The 17,831-nt window shown below is 34.4% G+C and overlaps 1 protein-coding gene across 1 annotated transcript; it reads right to left on the bottom strand.

Annotated features, from left to right (window-relative positions):
• Window positions 1-9,517: 9,517 nt before the first annotated feature.
• LOC133303587 (uncharacterized) lies at window positions 9,518-13,458 on the bottom strand. Its single transcript, XM_061503512.1, has 8 exons — window positions 13,350-13,458; window positions 13,068-13,186; window positions 11,903-11,982; window positions 11,271-11,412; window positions 11,052-11,201; window positions 10,578-10,779; window positions 9,788-9,889; window positions 9,518-9,699 (listed from the first exon to the last, which is right to left on the bottom strand). Exons 1-7 carry the CDS (start codon window positions 13,420-13,422, stop codon window positions 9,789-9,791), a joined length of 867 nt encoding a protein of 288 aa, XP_061359496.1. The 5' UTR covers window positions 13,423-13,458; the 3' UTR covers window positions 9,518-9,699; window position 9,788.
• Between the last annotated feature and the right edge of the window lie 4,373 nt (window positions 13,459-17,831).

Genomic DNA, 17,831 nt, shown 5'->3' on the forward strand with positions numbered 1-17,831 from the left:
AAACTAGTTCCAAAAATCGATTTTTATAAAATGGTTAAGAAACCAATCCAATTTTTTTATTTTGGTTTAGGTTTGATTATCCATTTTCACAACAGTTTGGATATCCAAAATAACCAAATCATATCCATTTTTTTAACGGTTTTTTATTTTTACTTTTATTGGGTTTATTATGTTTACCTCTTTTTTTCTCGTTAATATTTTACGAGAAATTGTGAGTTAGAATAGAAAATTGCACTTTGTGTCTAGAAAACTCAAATATGGTTTTTCATATGATGGGTTTGGTTTCTATTAAAATTATCGATAATGAAGTTTTATCTTTTATGTTTTTGCTTATTGTGAGTATATTTATGGTTAAAACAAGAATTTCCATGATTGTAAGCATCACTTCTGTATGGATGAATCCATGATTGATGGCTTCAATAGTGGGCCTTCTCATATTTAATCAAAATAGCCTAGATATTGTTAGCAAAAAATAAATAAAGGGCCTTCTCATGTTTAATCAAAATAACCTAGATATTTTTAGCAAAAAATAAATAAATAAATAATAAAGGTATTTTTTATTTTATTTCAAAAAAAATAGCACAACTCATCAAAAATTGGTTTTGAAGTTGTTATAAAATCAGTTTTGAACTTAATAATCGGTTTATGGTTCATAACCGATTTTGATTTAAAATCGGTTTTGAATTAAAACCGGTTCAAAACCGATTTTGATTTTGATTGATTTTAAATCAAAATCGATTTTGAACCATAAACGGGTTTTGGAACCGGTTTCAAATCGATTTGGATAAATAAAATTCAATTTTAAAAAAAGAAAATCGGTTCAGTTCGATTTTTGTCAAAATCGGTTATGAACCGTTCCATGCACACCACTAGTCCTAAATAGACTAAACCTACTCTCTCACTCTCATTTCTTATTCTCTATGTAGACTCTTTCTTCACATTTCTCTCATTGCTGCCATCTTCTCTTCATCATGGTTCCATGACTTCTCCTCCAAGGAAGTCACCAAGACACCACCTTTACACACCTTTCCACCATTGAACATTGACAAACACTTGAGAGCAAACATAGGGGACGAGAAAAGCCTATCATTTGGGGTTTCAAGCTGCTGTTTTCAGAGTTAAGAGCTACCATTTCATCATCTTGTTAGTTTGAAACACTTACACCTACCATTGACCATCAAGAAACCTCCTTTGTGAAGAAAGCACCAAGTTTTACCAAGCCAAGTTTGTGCATCCCTATTGCCAGTGTTTGGGAGTGGAGTTAAACCTTAAAGTCCCTTCCTTTTTGTTGTTTCAAAGCGTAAGGATATATATCTCAACACTTCCCTTTGTGTTTTTATGGAAAGAATGAGCTTTGGGCATTTAAAAAGAGAAAAACTTAATGGACCAGATGATGATTAGTATAAACATGTATAAAATGGTAGTTTGAACTTTTGTGAACCTTAAAATTGATGCTTTATTGGATTAATTTGTGAAAAATGAGCTTCTAGACCAAAAATTGTTGTTATGTGACAAATATCCGGATAAGAATAGTAGAATATCTGACTATGCACTAATATCCGGATATGAACAGCGCAATATCCGGATATTGCAGCGAACCTGTTTTAGTAAAAATACAATATCTCGAGCTATAAAGCTCTAAATTGAGTGAGCTTGGACCTATTTGAAGCTAACACATAAGGCTACAACCCTGTAAAATTTCAGATCCATTGGATAAGTGGATTGATCGCAGTTTAAGTTTGAAGTCGCGACCTAGCTGTTGAAAATTTAGTTTGCAACAGTCACTTTGCGAAAGACATAACCGGAGTTATACAACTCCAATTGAGACATATAATATATCGTTGAAAAGCTTGAGATATCTAGTCTAACACATTATAATCTTAGAAATTTTGGTAAAGGTATACAACACCAGTTTTAAAAATGGTAAACATGGTTTAGTGTCTAGCCGGACAAGGGAACCCATTTCTTGGAATTCTTCAATGGAAGGACTCGTGAACCCTTGTTAATGATTTAGGACCCTGAGGAGATCAATGTGGACCTTGGTAAAATATGTCTAAGTCATAAACTAAGTAATCAATGCTTATGATTTTGGAAAAAGCCTCAAAGTGTTATAAATGGAAAAAGATAAGATTGAAATAAATGTGGTAGACTAGTATATTTGCTAATTGCCTTTACATCTTTGAAATAGGTTGTGATTTTATGAGGGCCTATAGTTGTGGCCATGTGAATACTAAGAGTACATTGGAGTATGTTGTAGATAAAAGTGAGCTTTCGGTTTCAGGATTAATCCATGTTTGTTCCACCAAACTCCATGGGAGGTTGATTTATGTGCATGATATGTTTTTGGAAAATGTTTTATGTAGTGATAAATATATCTGACATTTTTTAAAATGATTTGTAGCATAATGTGTTGATATATATGCATGTGTGATAGTGTATACCTACACGAGATGGCAATGCCTGAGTGTAGGGTATGAGGGGGAATCCTTATATATTTGGTATTTTGTAGACGTGTGTAATGCATTCTTTATTCTCTGCCCAGTATATATTGATATTGCACATGTTACATGCTATATATCCAGCATTATGCATTTTATTATTCTGTTGCACTTATTATACCTGTAAGTGAACTTGGGGCGGAGTAATCCTTCGAGAACCCTAGTTTACTGAGATTATCATCTTATCCCGTTTGGGGAACATTTTTCAGGTGCTGAGACTTATGAGATGGGTACATCTCGAGGCAAAAGGCCGACGTAGACATTATTGCATGATATGCTACTTGTTGTTATTTGATATATTATGACATGATGTATATGTTACTGACATTTGAAGCATGATATGTTGCGTTTATATTTGATGTGAGCATAGGGGTTATCTATGTCATATTGTAATAAGCTTTGTGTATTGTTGTTGGGGAATATGTATTAATCATGTTGGTTATTATTTTGTAATATGATTTGTATGTGAGATGACAAAAGTAAAGGATTGCTAGGTGTAACAATTTATGCATGTAGCATTTATTTAAATCCCTTTAGATATGATAACTTAGGTGCCAAGAAAGATATGAAAAAGCTTAATTAACCTATATACATGGTCAACACCTTTTGTATACCTTAGGTGAGAACAATTAAGTATGAAATAAAGTGATATGGGGCAAGGGGATAAATTATAAACCCCCAGCTCGAAGAGAGATATTCTGTTTCGCCATTGTCATGGAATATCCGGATATTAGTGATCTAATATCTGAATATCAGGTATCTGGATATGGCATATCCGGATATGTCTCCGACATATATCCGGATATTCTGGATGAACACAAGAAAAAACAAACATTTTAAATGAAATGCTTGTAGACCTCATGGGATTTAAATATGGAAGGCTTAAATTCATCTCTATAAAGTGTGGTGCCTTAATAAATGTCAAGAAGAATGAGGGTAGCTATTATAAATAATCAAAATGTGATTGGATGTTTTAGAGTGTGTAATTGTTGAGACGATATGTTGGAGAGCGTTCTCCCATAGTTCATAATTCAAGTAGTGTGTAATTAAGCACGAATGTAATTAATAAATAAGATAATAGGAAAAACAAGTAATATAGAATGCAACTAACTTGACATGCAAGTAATTATTATGACTTAATGTAGAATGCAAAATGTTTAGTCACGTTCTTATACAAGATTAATCATGAATTAATATGTTTAGCTTCTGAATTTATTTGATTAATTAGCTACACTTAATATCATTCCGATGTTAACAAACCGGGTCGACACATGGTGTTATATCGAGCATTGTGATCTTGATAAGACTAGCACAATGTCATCTACGTATATGGAGATACAATGGAATGCAGGCATGGTGATATCTTAGCTGATGTCATGGGTGGATCTATTCAAGAACATATGGCACTAAACTGACCCGTCGAGAGACTCCACAAGAATTCCTTGTAGATAGTGTTATTGGATTTGTAATGTCTCTCATCGTTTGGTAATGCAGATCATCCTAGACTTAAGGATGTCATCAAACACTATATCCTAGGGTTATACTTTGGCTGTATGACTCTATCCGCCTGAAAATAGGAAGAACAATGTACTCTTGGGTATAACTCGAATACATGAGTATAGATGGATATGCCGATGGGACTTATAGTCCTTTACAAGGGATTATTTGGTCACAAGACCGGTAGGGTTTGGATGACTTTTATTAGACTCAGGAATCTGTGCACATTAAGGAATTATAAGGAGTCATGGATCGACAAAGAATTTATAAAAGAAGATTCCTAGTTCTGTGAAAACCTTCATTTAGTCATAAAGAGAGATGATACTTCATCCTTGCTCTTGACTAACTGTGAATGACGATATGAGGAATGATACTTCGTCCTTGATCAAATCGATTAGTTCTAAAGATGCAGAACATTGTGTTGGGTGTGCAAGTCACCAAGGAAAGCTTTTCAGGATGATTGCACTCGTGCAAGCGCATGCATCCAAGTAATAATTAGGAATATAGTGACCCAAGATATAGTCCCACGGAGAAAATATCTTTAATGTGAATTATAAAATGTATAAAGTATGGAAATGAATGCAGAAGACAATTAAAAACGTAATGAACTATTATCTGCGTATAATTCCCAACTATCATAGTTGTTTTCCCATTTTAACAGATAGTTCAGATTGCTTAAAACAGTCCCTCGTGTCGCTATATATTTTTAATCCTTTCTTCCAAAGGAGTAATGACAAATCATGGGAACAACCGATTGCGTGAATTATAACAATAAGAAGAAATGCGGTAATTAAATTAAGAAAAATTCTAGAAAAACACGATGAAATGAAATGTGGAATGACAGATAAAAAAGAAGGAATGGATGCACTGATCCACTGAAAATCAACTATAATTTAGGCTCAGAACCTCATCCAATGAATTTGTTTGAGTCACTTTCATTGACAACACTGATTTCTTAAGCTCTTGGGCTATTTGGTATACGAAATCTCGTGTTTCCTTACGATTTCGTTCCCAACATTTACATTGTGTTGTACCTTAATGAACTTGGCAGTCCCTTATTCCTAAGGAAACCAGTGAGACTGTTTCCACATTTTCACCTTCCAACCAATGTTTTGCAATCCAAGATCCCTTCCTGATGGAAGTTCCTCTCTCAGATTTGTTCACTTTTCTTTAATACAAGATATTAAAACACAAAACATCAAAAATCATTTGATTAAGTAACTTAAATTCGATTGCAGAGATTAATAGCTTTACAGATTATCCATTCCAAAAGAAAATTAGCTCATGCTTAAAGGCATGGCTGAAAATACACACAAACTTCAACTACCTAAAATCCATTACAGATTATTGAGATTCATGTTGAAGAAGATGAACAGCAGAGAATAGAAATTATAGACTCAAAAATTCAAAAGAACAGGGGACGAAATATATTTGTAGAAAACAGAAAATTGTGATGCATGTGAAGGACTCGTGAGGATGAAAAGGCTTTGAGAGAAGTTCCAGAAAAAGCTCCCTTCTGTCTTCATTTGATCTTCTATTTATAATGATGAAGCAATGGTGATTTGGTGAATGTTGCAGCTTATTCCCTCCACCGTTAGATCAGGGGATATTTCTTCTTCTTGAATCGGGTGGCTAAGAATTGTTGAGTTGTTCTTTGCTTTTCTCTCTCTTATAACAAATTATGATCTTGTCAGAATCATTCTCCACTTCTTTTATGACTTGATGTCTTGATTACAAAGTTAATGGTTGCCTTTGTGTGGTGCCTTGCAAAAAGAAAAAATTAATAATGAGTGAAATTAAAAAATAACCAATACAACACATCTTTTCTTACTTCTCTCTCTTTTCTCACTTTTTCACATTCACACTCACTTATTTACTAAAACCACAATTTATTGAATTTTCACTTATTATTTACTATATTATTTAATATGAAATGTAAAAACAGCAGATTTCCATCAGTCAGAACACTACAAATGGGACTGGAACACAGTCCCATCACATTGCAACAACCAATTCATTCATTCGGAAACAGTTTATTGCACTTCAATAATCAAGAAACAAGTTTCTCACAATAACAGACTCTTGTCATAGTTATCAAAGTCACAATGAATTCTGACAAAGTTGTGCAAGGTTTATGATACATATTCCATCCAAGATCACTCATAAGGGTATTGATTCACTTATTGTTCCTGTAAGTTCATGTCTCCATAAACTTGAATATCTTCTGATTTCCTAGTAGACACTTGTTTTCTTTAATTAAAGGGGCTTTTAGGCTTATAATAATATCTTTCATTCCAGTATGGGCATATCACCGTATGAGGTATTGTATGGACAGAGATGTCGGACTCGTACGTGTTGGACTGAGGTAGGTGATAAGAAAATATTTGTGCAGTAAACTACTGAGTAAATAGAGATGATCATAGATAAATTGAAACAGGTGCAGAGTCTTCAGAAAAGTTACTATAATAATAAGCATAGACCGTTGGAATTCTATGAAGGAGATCATGTGTTTGAGCGGTTGTCTCCGGTTACTGGTGTTGGTCGTGCATTGGGAGTAAAGAAGTTGAGTCTCAGGCTCATTGGGCCATATCAAATTATTAAACGAGTGGGACTGGTCGCCTATCAGCTTGCCTCACCAGTTGTCTAATCTACATGACGTATTTCATGTTTCACAGCTGCAACATTATGTTCTGAATGAGTCACATGTGGTAATACCGGATGATATCGAGATACAGGAGAATTTAAAGACTCTTTAGTCCTGTGGATATTTTGGATCATATTGAAAAGAAGCTTAGAAGCAAGATTATTCATATGGTAAAGGTATAGTGGGAAGGACATACATTTGAGGAAGCTACTTGGAAGCGGGAAGACAAGATTCTTCGATTGTATCCTGAGTTAGTGGACAAGTATGACTTTAATTTTGTGGACAAAATTGCAAAAAGATGGTGTGAATATAACACCTCACATATTTTAATTGCATTACTAATACTTAAATTGTGGGTTAGAAGGTTTACTTAGGAAAAATAATGAAATTCGGATGAAAATAGACACGAAGGGTAAAATGGTAATTGGTAAATATATAACTCTAACTTGTTAAATGATAAAATTAGACCTTATTTGATGAAACTAATGATGGAGTTGGATTCGGAACGAAATTTGGAGAGTAGGTACTTTTTACGAAAACTGATGAATAGTGATTTTACCGGGTAAAATATTGTGGTACAATTTTACTGGGAAACTCATAAATGAGATTACATTTCTAAGATTGGATATATGTTGAAAGAGGTATTTAGAATTAAGAAACATGATTATTGGAATTATTTGGTGAATTTTGATGGTTTTTGAAAGATCGAGTCATTAATGCATAACTAGGGATAAAATTGTAATTTTACACAATTACCAGGAAACCTTAAATTCATTTGTTAAAGTAAATTTAATAGACTCTGGTGAATGTTGAAATTTTGATAATTGATTCATGGGTTAATTGGAAATTAGTTTATTAAATGAGTAGGTAAAGTATTTTTTAGGGGATCAAGATTGCTCGCAATACCACTAGCATTTTTCTCTCTCAACGAAAATATGCTCTTCACATTATGTCTGAGGCTGACCTTCTTGGATGCAAACCTACTACATTTCCTATGGAACAACATCATCGTCTTGCGCTGGCAGATGGGGAAGACTATGAAGATCCAGCTCGGTATAGACCCATTGTGAGTCGCTTGGTCTATCTCACTATCATAAGACCCGACCCATTGCAACTCTTCATGTTCTAAGGTATATCAAACACAACCCTAGTCAAGGTTTGTTATTAAAATCTGATCGTGATCTCTATGATTGGGGCTCGATGTCCACTCACTAGACAATCCATCACATGATTCTTTATTATGCTTGGCTTGTTTCTCATATCTAGGAAAACCAAGAAACAAGGCACGATTTCAAGATTCACACCTAAGGCTTACGACTGTTGAATTAGTAGGGTTAAAAGCTTTCCTCCACTCTCTTGGTGTCACTCATAACAAGCCTTTGGAACTTTTCTGCGAAACCAAGCAACCTTACACATTGTTGCCAATCCAATATTTCATGAAAGAACAAAACATTAAGTTGGACTATCATTTCATAAGGGATCATGTTCAGGCAAACACCATTTCTACTTTGTATGTTCGGTTCAATTGTCAATTAGTAGATATTTTTACCAAAGCATTAGGGAAAGCTATGTTCTTTTCCAACCTTGCCAAGTTGGGTGTTTCATTCGTATACATTCTAACTTGAGGGGGAGTAATAGACTCCAAAAACGGCGGAGGCGGTTTTTGAATTCAAATTGAAGATTTCAGAGCATGCTTTGCTATCAACATGTTGGCATTTACTATATAAATTTATAACAGTTGTAACGGTTATGTCATTTATAACTACGATCAAATAGTCATTTGTAACTACGAAAGTTGTATTCAAATTCAAATCACCTTATGAAGCCTTGTATCATCTACTATATAAAATGTCATTTCCAATTGAACAAAACGGTTCGATACCAAACTTATTACATCAGTGACTTGATATTCAATGAAATGAAAGCACCAAATGATGGGAACACAAACCCAATGAGAAAAACATAGAGAAAATAGAAAAGAGTGAATATTATTAATCATACATACTTAATACATCATAGTGCTTCTATACAAACTAATCATTTGTTCCCTTGCGTCGTTACCCCATACCCACTGTCAGCACTTGAACTACCGAAAAATTTGAAAGAGGAGAAAATATGTTACGCTTTATTATGTTTGATTCTTTATCTGTAATTCTAGACCATGGAAGAAGGAAGAAGAGGTTTCGGATCTTCAACCTCCAAACCCAGCAAGGAACACCACTTAAATTCAAGTGATAATGAGATCTAAAAACCCATTTATTGTTGAATATCTGAGGATGAATGTATGGTTACGAGTACGTTCTTTCTAGTACATCAATGGAGTTTTTTTTTTGTCTCAACTGGATCTTAGAGGTATAAACCACCGTAGAATCTCTTCGCCTCACATGCAAAAGCGATAGGGACGAGAATTCTGTAAGGCAGCTCCCTAGTTTTTAATTGAATAGTGGCACTGTTAGTTAGTAAGACAAATATAATTCTGATACTACTCTACCTAAGTTACACAATAACATTTCGTGATTTAAAGGCACGGATGGCTAATTCATGGTTTATCTAATTAAAACCATCAACATGTCTAAACATGGCATAGACAATTATTTAGCTGTCAAATTTAATAATAAACTAAAAAGAAAACTGAACTGTTCATATGATGGCATAATTCAAATCACCACTCCCCATTAAACCTTAACTAGCGAGAGTGGGATGAGAGCAATCCTTTGACACAACCTTACCCATATATATTTGCAAAAAAGTTATTTTCCGTATTCGAACCCATGATTTTTCAATCACAAATGGAATAATTCAAACTTTAAATTAAAACTTATTTAATCTCAAAGAAGATTTAGTGTAAGCTCAATAACATTATGTGAAATGCTCAAAATAAAATGACAATCATACATGTCATCTTTGCTAAGAATCATCTGTAAACCTCATTGTCGATTGTCATGTGCAGCTTATACAAAATATTGTTGATATTGATCCATGCAGTAATACCAACCTTCAAAGCCTTCCAGTAGACTATTCACTCATCTACATATATCTCACAAAGCGTCCAATGGATAACTGGTATAAGATAAGGAAACCTTTCATTAGAAAGGAATAAATAATAAATAGACTCCCAGTATAAACTGAAACTGAGAAGATAGAATACCTCATAGTTCAATATCCGGAACTCCCACTAAGAACGAACTTGGATCATTAGATCCCAGAAGTGGAATATACTCTGATCCTCTCACATGAACATTAAAGCAAGCTAGAAAAACAACATATGTTATAAAGATTCCGTGCAAAATATGTATATATGAGAAGATCATACACAATGTTCTCTCTCTCACTTCACTTTTTGTCCGGGTGGGATGGGGAGAAAAAGCTATTTGAAATTTGGGTTTTCGATACAAATTAAAAACTTAAATATCAACATTTCTGTTGCTGTCGTACAAGGGTTTATCAGGGGTTTTGACTTTTTAGGGAAATATAAAGTGTCCGTCATTGCACATTATCTGAGCAGATTATGCAGGTAGGAATTATCATAATCACTCATGCACCCAGTGGCCTAGAACTCTTGATCTCACCTCAGGTATCGAAATTTTAGGAATGCCATATTTAAACATGATTACAAAGGTGTTATCATACAAATACTAGTAGCTGCAGCAAGCATCATCATTATAGAGTGGGAATAGCTTTAGACCTGAATACAATTATAAGAGGATACACTTTGTAGAGTAAAGTACAAAAATGTAGGAATCCCATATCATGAACTTAAGAAAAGAATCTATTGAAACATGGAAAATCAATTTTATTAACTTAAGAAGATATAAAAAAAAAATTTACATTCAGTTGCTAGATTATTCTATTAGTGCTCCAGTAAAATTTTAAGGCATCAAGCTTAATAGATAGAAACATTAGTGTTGCAACAATATTTTTAAATGCCACTAAATTACCGTTCTCTATTTTCATGACACTTTGGAGCATTGTATCCATCTTTATTTTCATATCAGAACTATCATCCATGTGTGGCACTACAAGTGTAAGCTCCCTGTATATATCACGTACAAATCTGCATATCTTCTCAGCAAATTCAAGTTCACGATCCGATATCCTACCAATTGCCAGACGCATCAGCTCTCCAGTCAAATCTGCAAGCTGTAAAAGAATATTGATCACCTTCTAGAGGAAGGGGGAGAAAAGGCACAATTAAGTTGCATGCACGCTTCATCTTCATGTAAGGATTACCCAAAAAAAAAAAAAACGAAAGCACAAAACAAAACAAACATAATTGTGGAGATCATCATAACAAATCAAGCACTACTAGTAATCTGTTGAATTGGCTCTTATTTGGTGGTATGTTATCTGCTATCAAAAACATAAATAAATCCCTAACATGGATAACAAAAAAAGGTAAAGAAAAAAAATACCCCTAATAGATAGTCAAGGATATTTATCTGCAGAGGCTGTAGAGATGGATCACTAAGAGGTAACAATGTGTTGTTTATCTCATCAAGCTTCAAAAGAGTTCCATTTTTGCAGAAACTGCAGAATGTAGCTGCTTCGACATACTCCTGTATCTGCAAACACCCAAGACAAATATCAGAGAAAAGTACTTGATCTCAACTTGAAAGTAATGTGAAGTATACCCCAGGTGAGTATGCTCGTCTTAGCTTCCAAAAATCAGTTCCCTGCAATTCTTTGACTAGTCGAGACATGTACTGATCTGTCACAGCAGCTAAATCCTTTTCTGCTTTCTCAAGTACTTCAACTTTATTGTATTTACTCATCCTTGTTAAGAAATTAGACAATGGTAATGCGATCAGGATAATGAAGATATAATACCAGTAAGATCAGTAAGATCAACTGATGAAGAACCATCAGAAGATTTAGATCCTATTTCTTTTATATTTTACCTTTATCCTATAGAAATACAGGGGGTAGGGGGGAGGAGAGAATGAAGCAAAAAGTATGAATGTGAGAGTAATGCAATTAAGGTACACTTGCTTCTAGTAGAAAACAAACTCACCGTAGTACAACAATTTCAAGATACAATCAAAGTAAGTTGATTCACACGACTAATTAAAGAACACAAGCAACATAGAGGACAAATCAATCCAAGCAAAGACCATGGGAAAGACTTTATTTTTTATTATTTTTTAAGAAATTCAGCTGATCCAAGATGGCATATGAAGCAGTTAAAGATCCAGGAATATCCTCATAACATGAGCATGGAGAGAGAGAGAGAGAGAGAGAGAGGAGTGAAAAAGAGATAGCTAACCTGTGCACTTGAAATATGACCTTTTTGCTATTCATTGTTACATCACGGCTTGCTTTGACCACTCTTTCCCGTTTGTCATTCTACAAATATATGTTTACAAAGTATCAAAATAATAGCAATAGCAACAGTATGCAACCATATTGTAAAGGGGCTGACTTTACATGATACTCATAGCCACCATATATCCATATATTCTTAAAACATTCCAATTATGTTATTGTGAAGCAAGTTGCTACATATTATCAACGAAGCAAGATTTTTTTATAAAGGGGCAGTGAGCAGTGAGCTCCAAATTATTAATTCTTAAAATTTCAGATGAATTGCAAATCACAACTCTCATAAAGTTAAACAATACAGTAAAGTAAAATTTGAGGGAGACTCTCCCACATAAAGCCCTTCCACCCCAGTATTCTAGTCCTTTAGTAACAGCCCCAAGCGGAGGGAAGCACAAAAATAAAAAACCAGAAGTTTTAATATCTCAATGTTCCCATTCCGAATACAATGATCAACAGTTCACAACCCTTCAATTTTGCCACCATTTCCCCTTCTTTCATCCACAAGCTTCGGGTATGTTTGGATGAATAAGTTTGGAGAGGAAATTCTTCATTTGAAGTAAACATTTTCCTTATTTGAGAATTTCTTAAAATGAGAGGAATAGAATGAAAGATTATCATTAATCTTACAATTATTCCTTGATCATTTGTTTTAAACATTTTATAATTATCTAGTTTTAAAAATAAAAAATTAACCTTCCCCTCCAAACTCCTCCATCCAAACATATCCTTAAAAGGGCACTTGATGTATTGGCTTCAGTAATATATCACAATGAAAATGGCACCTTTTAAAAAAGGATCTAAAATTAACTCATAGGCTCATAGCTAATAGGAAGAAGCCTATATGAGGAGAATCATTACAACAAACCTCCCCAATCCCGCACCCGAAGAGAAAAAAGAGAAAGGTAAAATTTAAAACTTATGGACTTCAAAGCAATAACCCTTCAGATAACTTCTACTAATTTGCACAATTAACTCGAACAGGAACAATTTTTGCAACTAAAATCACTGAAGCTACCACAGTCTTGCAATGAATTTTAAAAAGCTTGAAAATTTGAGTTTAATACAAGGACATTGTTAATGGGAGGGTGATAGGAGATGAGAAGCATTACAAGGTTATTCAGATATTCAGCATATTTGGTAAAAGCGTCCTTCATAGTGGACTCAATGGCAGTGGCCATGGTTCTTGCCCTCTTTGTTGAGCTCTGATAACTGCTCCCTCTCCCTGCAACTGTCGAAAACCCAGAATTTATTTATTTTTATTTTTTTTAAAAAGGAAAAAAAAAAAAAAAAAACTGTTAATGCTCTTTAAGTAAGATAAATGATAAAAATGCCCACAGCAAACATGAACACGATCCAATAACAGAGGAAGAGTGAGAAGGAGAGAGAGTTACTTTGATGGAGGCGTTGAGGTTTGGATGTCAAGAATAGAGAAAATCTGGGAAGTGAAGAGAAAGAATGCAACATCTGTTCTGTCCCTCGAAGGACACATAAACGATGCAAGCCCCTTCAAACGTTGTAAATTTTTTTTGTTTTTTTTTTATCGCATATGTATATTTTTCAAAATGACCCGACCCGCCCATAAATAATCCACCAAAATCAGGCCGGACGGGTTGATCCGTAATTGCATTCTTCCATTTTCTTTTATTTTATTTTTTTGTTACTTTTTTTTTTTTATTGCATATTTAGGTTTTGTACTTCTTTACTGGTTCATTACCAACTTCCACGTAATTGTTTCAAAAACCCTCAATCAGGAAACTCTGGTCCCACGGTCAATCACCACTTATTAGTTATTTCACAGTATAGACCACTATATTTGCGTCTAAGACATTTTTTAATGGGATTGTTATTTTTGCATATGTACAATAATTAAATCTGGGGTATCATAATCATATAAAAATAGATGAAAGTATTAAATATGAAGAATCAATGGTTAAAATTAATTGTTATACGTACTACAGCTGCAGAAATGATTTTACCTTTTTAATAAGGGTTCGCTTTTTCTGCAGTTACTGCAGATAAGTTATCTGCACTAAGCCAATACGACTTCGTTTTGGGACAGAAATCATGGTGTTTTTGTAATTTTAATTTATTTTAGGGTTATAATAGTCTTTATATTTATAATTTTTTAAGATTTCAATACCAAAACGGTGTCGTTTTGGGAATAAATGCAGATAACTTCTCTGCATTAACTGCGGAAACATTTTTCCCTTAATAATCAAGAAATTTATAATTTCAAAAATAGGCAACATAGTCATCATAATAGTAACCAGATTTGCTTACCAAAAAAAAAAAATAGTAACCAGATTTTAAAATGAAAGCCTTAGTGTTATTAAACCCGACCCGGGCATCGATCCGGTTGGGATACTGAGTCACTGGGTCACTGGTAGAACTGGTGTGTCACTGATCGGATCGGTTGACCAGGATATATATAGATATATAAAAATAAATATAAATATAAACATATAAATTCAATTATATTCTCCATATCTAAAATGAATTAAACAAGGTTCATTAAATAAGCTAGAAAATATGAAGCATAAATAAATAAAAATGCATGCTATTACTATGTCAATTTAAATTGGCACTCAGAATCCCCATAAACATACCTCTTAATGACATTGAACTCATATTTTTCAAATTCAACTACATTAAAATTAACATATGTCACATTCTTTTAATTTATTATTCCGCAAATTGCTTCAGTATTAGAAGCTGAAATTTGAGGTCATTGTAGAAGAGTATAATAGCAAATAAAATTACAAAAAGTTTTTAAAATGAGTTCTACATTTTTTTTGACAAGATGAACCAGTTTTGATTTTTTGGTTTTTTTTTTTAAATGCATGACCCGACCGGGTCACCGGTTTTGACCGGGTCGATGCATGACCGGTCCAATGCTTGACCTGAACCGGCCCGATGACCGGTTCACCGGGTTCCGGGTCAGGCCGAGTTTTACAACTATGAAGCCTTATGAATTTCATTGTTTAATACAAGGCCAATTAATTATTTAAGGGTCTCAACTAGAAAAGGTAAAGATATTTCTTCAATAAATACACATTTTAGAAGGAATTGCATTAATAGGGATTGGAGTGTCAAATGCATGCTCATACACAGAGGAGGAATGTTGTGCCGACTGTTTTGCCAAGTATGCAATCAACAGTGCAGCCGGGTACAACTTTGATTAGTGACCACATACATGGTTATGATCCCGATATGCAGATTTTGATATGTGGGGACATTAGTCTCCAAATCAACATGTATGACATATTTGGTTATGATCACGGTATATAGATGTATAGTCCGATGGGACATTAGTCTCTGATTACGATATATGTTTATTCTAGAGGGATCTATGATTCTCAGAAGTATATATTTGGACTCTCCTTATGGGAATAGTCCCTGGAGCATAGTCATTGGATGTGTTATGTATATGTGGCAATATATTATGTCTTCTATACTATGTTATCCAGCCCTTCTTGCAGGAAGTGAACTCTTGGGCGGAGAGTCCCTCCATAAATCCTGAGTTTACTGGGATTTCATATCTCACCCCTTTTAGGGACTTTTTTCGGGTACATCACTAACTGGTGAGTGCTCTTTGGGCAAAAAGCCTATGATGGATGATTAGAGTAATTAACTGGAGCAGATAGATAGATGTGTATTTTGAGAGATTGTTTATATATATGTTTTGTTATAACATGACTTATATGTGATCGTGCTGATGTATGGAGTTTAGATAGTCTTTTTGAGAGGTTACACTAGCCTATGTACATTTGTATTTATATGTGACAAGGATATGTATTTATGTTTATGCAGTATGTTGTATGATGTTAGTAGGAATGACACGGAGCCATCTTTTGATATATGTATCAGTAATCTGGATATTGCGAGAGCTCCGCATGCTAAGAACCTCTCATCTTTTATTATGTTATTCTAGACTTAATTATCTTTCCAACAAGCTATCATACGCTCCATAAAGTTCTCATTTGCTCCGGTTATCACCGTTTGAATTTGAACAAGCAAAACTGCCAGCCAACCTCAAACAAGGCTCCAAACAGCCTCTACTCTTTCAACGATTCTGGACAAACTACTTCACCAATTGCTCTCATATTTTTGTAAAATAAACTAGATACCTCAAGCTACAATTTGACATATCATGGGCCTAATTTGACCGAGAATTGAGGGAGAAATAAATTCCCCAATTCAGTAACCTGACAGCCCCAAGTGCAGGGCCATTCTGGACAGTCCATATTGAAACACCTCTACAGGTCAGCTTACAACTCCAATGGCTACCAAATTTTGATACAACATAGTTGACATATCAAGATTCAAAATGGTGTATGGAATGTCCCTATTGGACTTCTGTGGATGGAGATATGCTCTCCCAAATTTCACCCAAAATCTGCCATTTTCTAGAAAATTCGACGACATCTCCTTTGTTTATTCAACCTATCCCACTTTATCAAAAGTGTGATAACTATTATCAATGGTACCTAATATTTAAGGGTGGCACTCAAGGACCAGCAATCCTTGGTGCTCTTAAAACTCACAACAATTTATATCAATTTGCTCACTTTACATTTTATTTCTTACATTTTAAAACTTAAACAATTTCAATCACTTTGATCCAATTGCATGCTTTCTTTAAACATACACATATTCATAACCTAAAATAGGCCTATTGCCCTTTCAACATATAGCATGCTTCAATATTACACAAGGTCCAATATTACAATTACAAGCCTCCAATTACAACATAATATAAAAAGTCCTTCAATTACAACATAATGAAAATAACCTCAACATAAAGCATAACAAATATACAACTAGACTTAGACAAAAAGATGGCATGAACAAATATGACAATATGCATAAACCTAAATCCATATACAATGTTCATGCCCTAAGTCTAGTCTAGACAAAGTGGCCTCAAAATGTAAAACAAGCTCTACGTCCATATGCTCATCCTACGGGCCTCTTACCCACAGCTCATGTCCCACTGCTACTACCTGAAATAAAGTATCCAAAACAGGGTGAGATATACGAATATATCTCAGTAACCCAGAGGTTCTAGAGATTACTCCGCCCAATGGCTCACTCAAATGTAAATTAATAACATATTACAACAACCAAAAACGGATAAAGCAAGGGATTTAGTGAAGTAGAGATGCGTAAGGAGTAAAAATACGATGAAGCTGGAATGGTCGATGCCAAAGCCACGCAACATCTGGCCTATTGGCCTCGGCATATAGCCTTCGGGTTCTCATCCAAGTAAGTGTTCCCAGTACCAAGGGATTACCTGATGATAGCTCCCTCTCTTTGTAGCTCCAATTCAATATACTACCGAGCTTGATCCAACAAGAAATGCCTACACATAGGTCATTCCCACTTCAATTATAACCAAATAAAAGCATATACATGATTATTCAAGTACTCATGCATTTTTACACAATCAATTACCACAATCCTTTTTGGTCAAGGACCAAAGGCAACCCACCCAACTCATCGTTCCAAGTTTACGTCCACGGGAGGCAACCTACAATGATCACTCAAGGATCATCAACACAATGGTGCAACCAATCAAAATACAAAGCACCAAAGATCCCCCACACACAAGCATAGGTTCGGCCAAATGGCCTTAAATGCCCAGTCATGTTCTAAATTTTATTACAAAGTTCCTATGGCTCTATAAGCTCAACTCGAAAACCAATTCAAGCCCTTAATTCAATTTAATACCATCACAACACCATTTTCCTTAAATTACCCTATTATGGCCGAATACACACACTCACAAACATCCAATAATTTTCCTTCCAATTCAATTACATTACACCAACACACATCCTATTTAAACTTAGCTCCAAGCCTCAAAATACCAA

The sequence above is a fragment of the Gastrolobium bilobum genome, unplaced genomic scaffold, assembly GCF_033153095.1.
Source record: "Gastrolobium bilobum isolate Gb01-03AN ecotype WA unplaced genomic scaffold, APGP_CSIRO_Gbil_v1 utg7046, whole genome shotgun sequence".
NCBI classification, from domain to species: Eukaryota; Viridiplantae; Streptophyta; class Magnoliopsida; order Fabales; family Fabaceae; genus Gastrolobium; species Gastrolobium bilobum.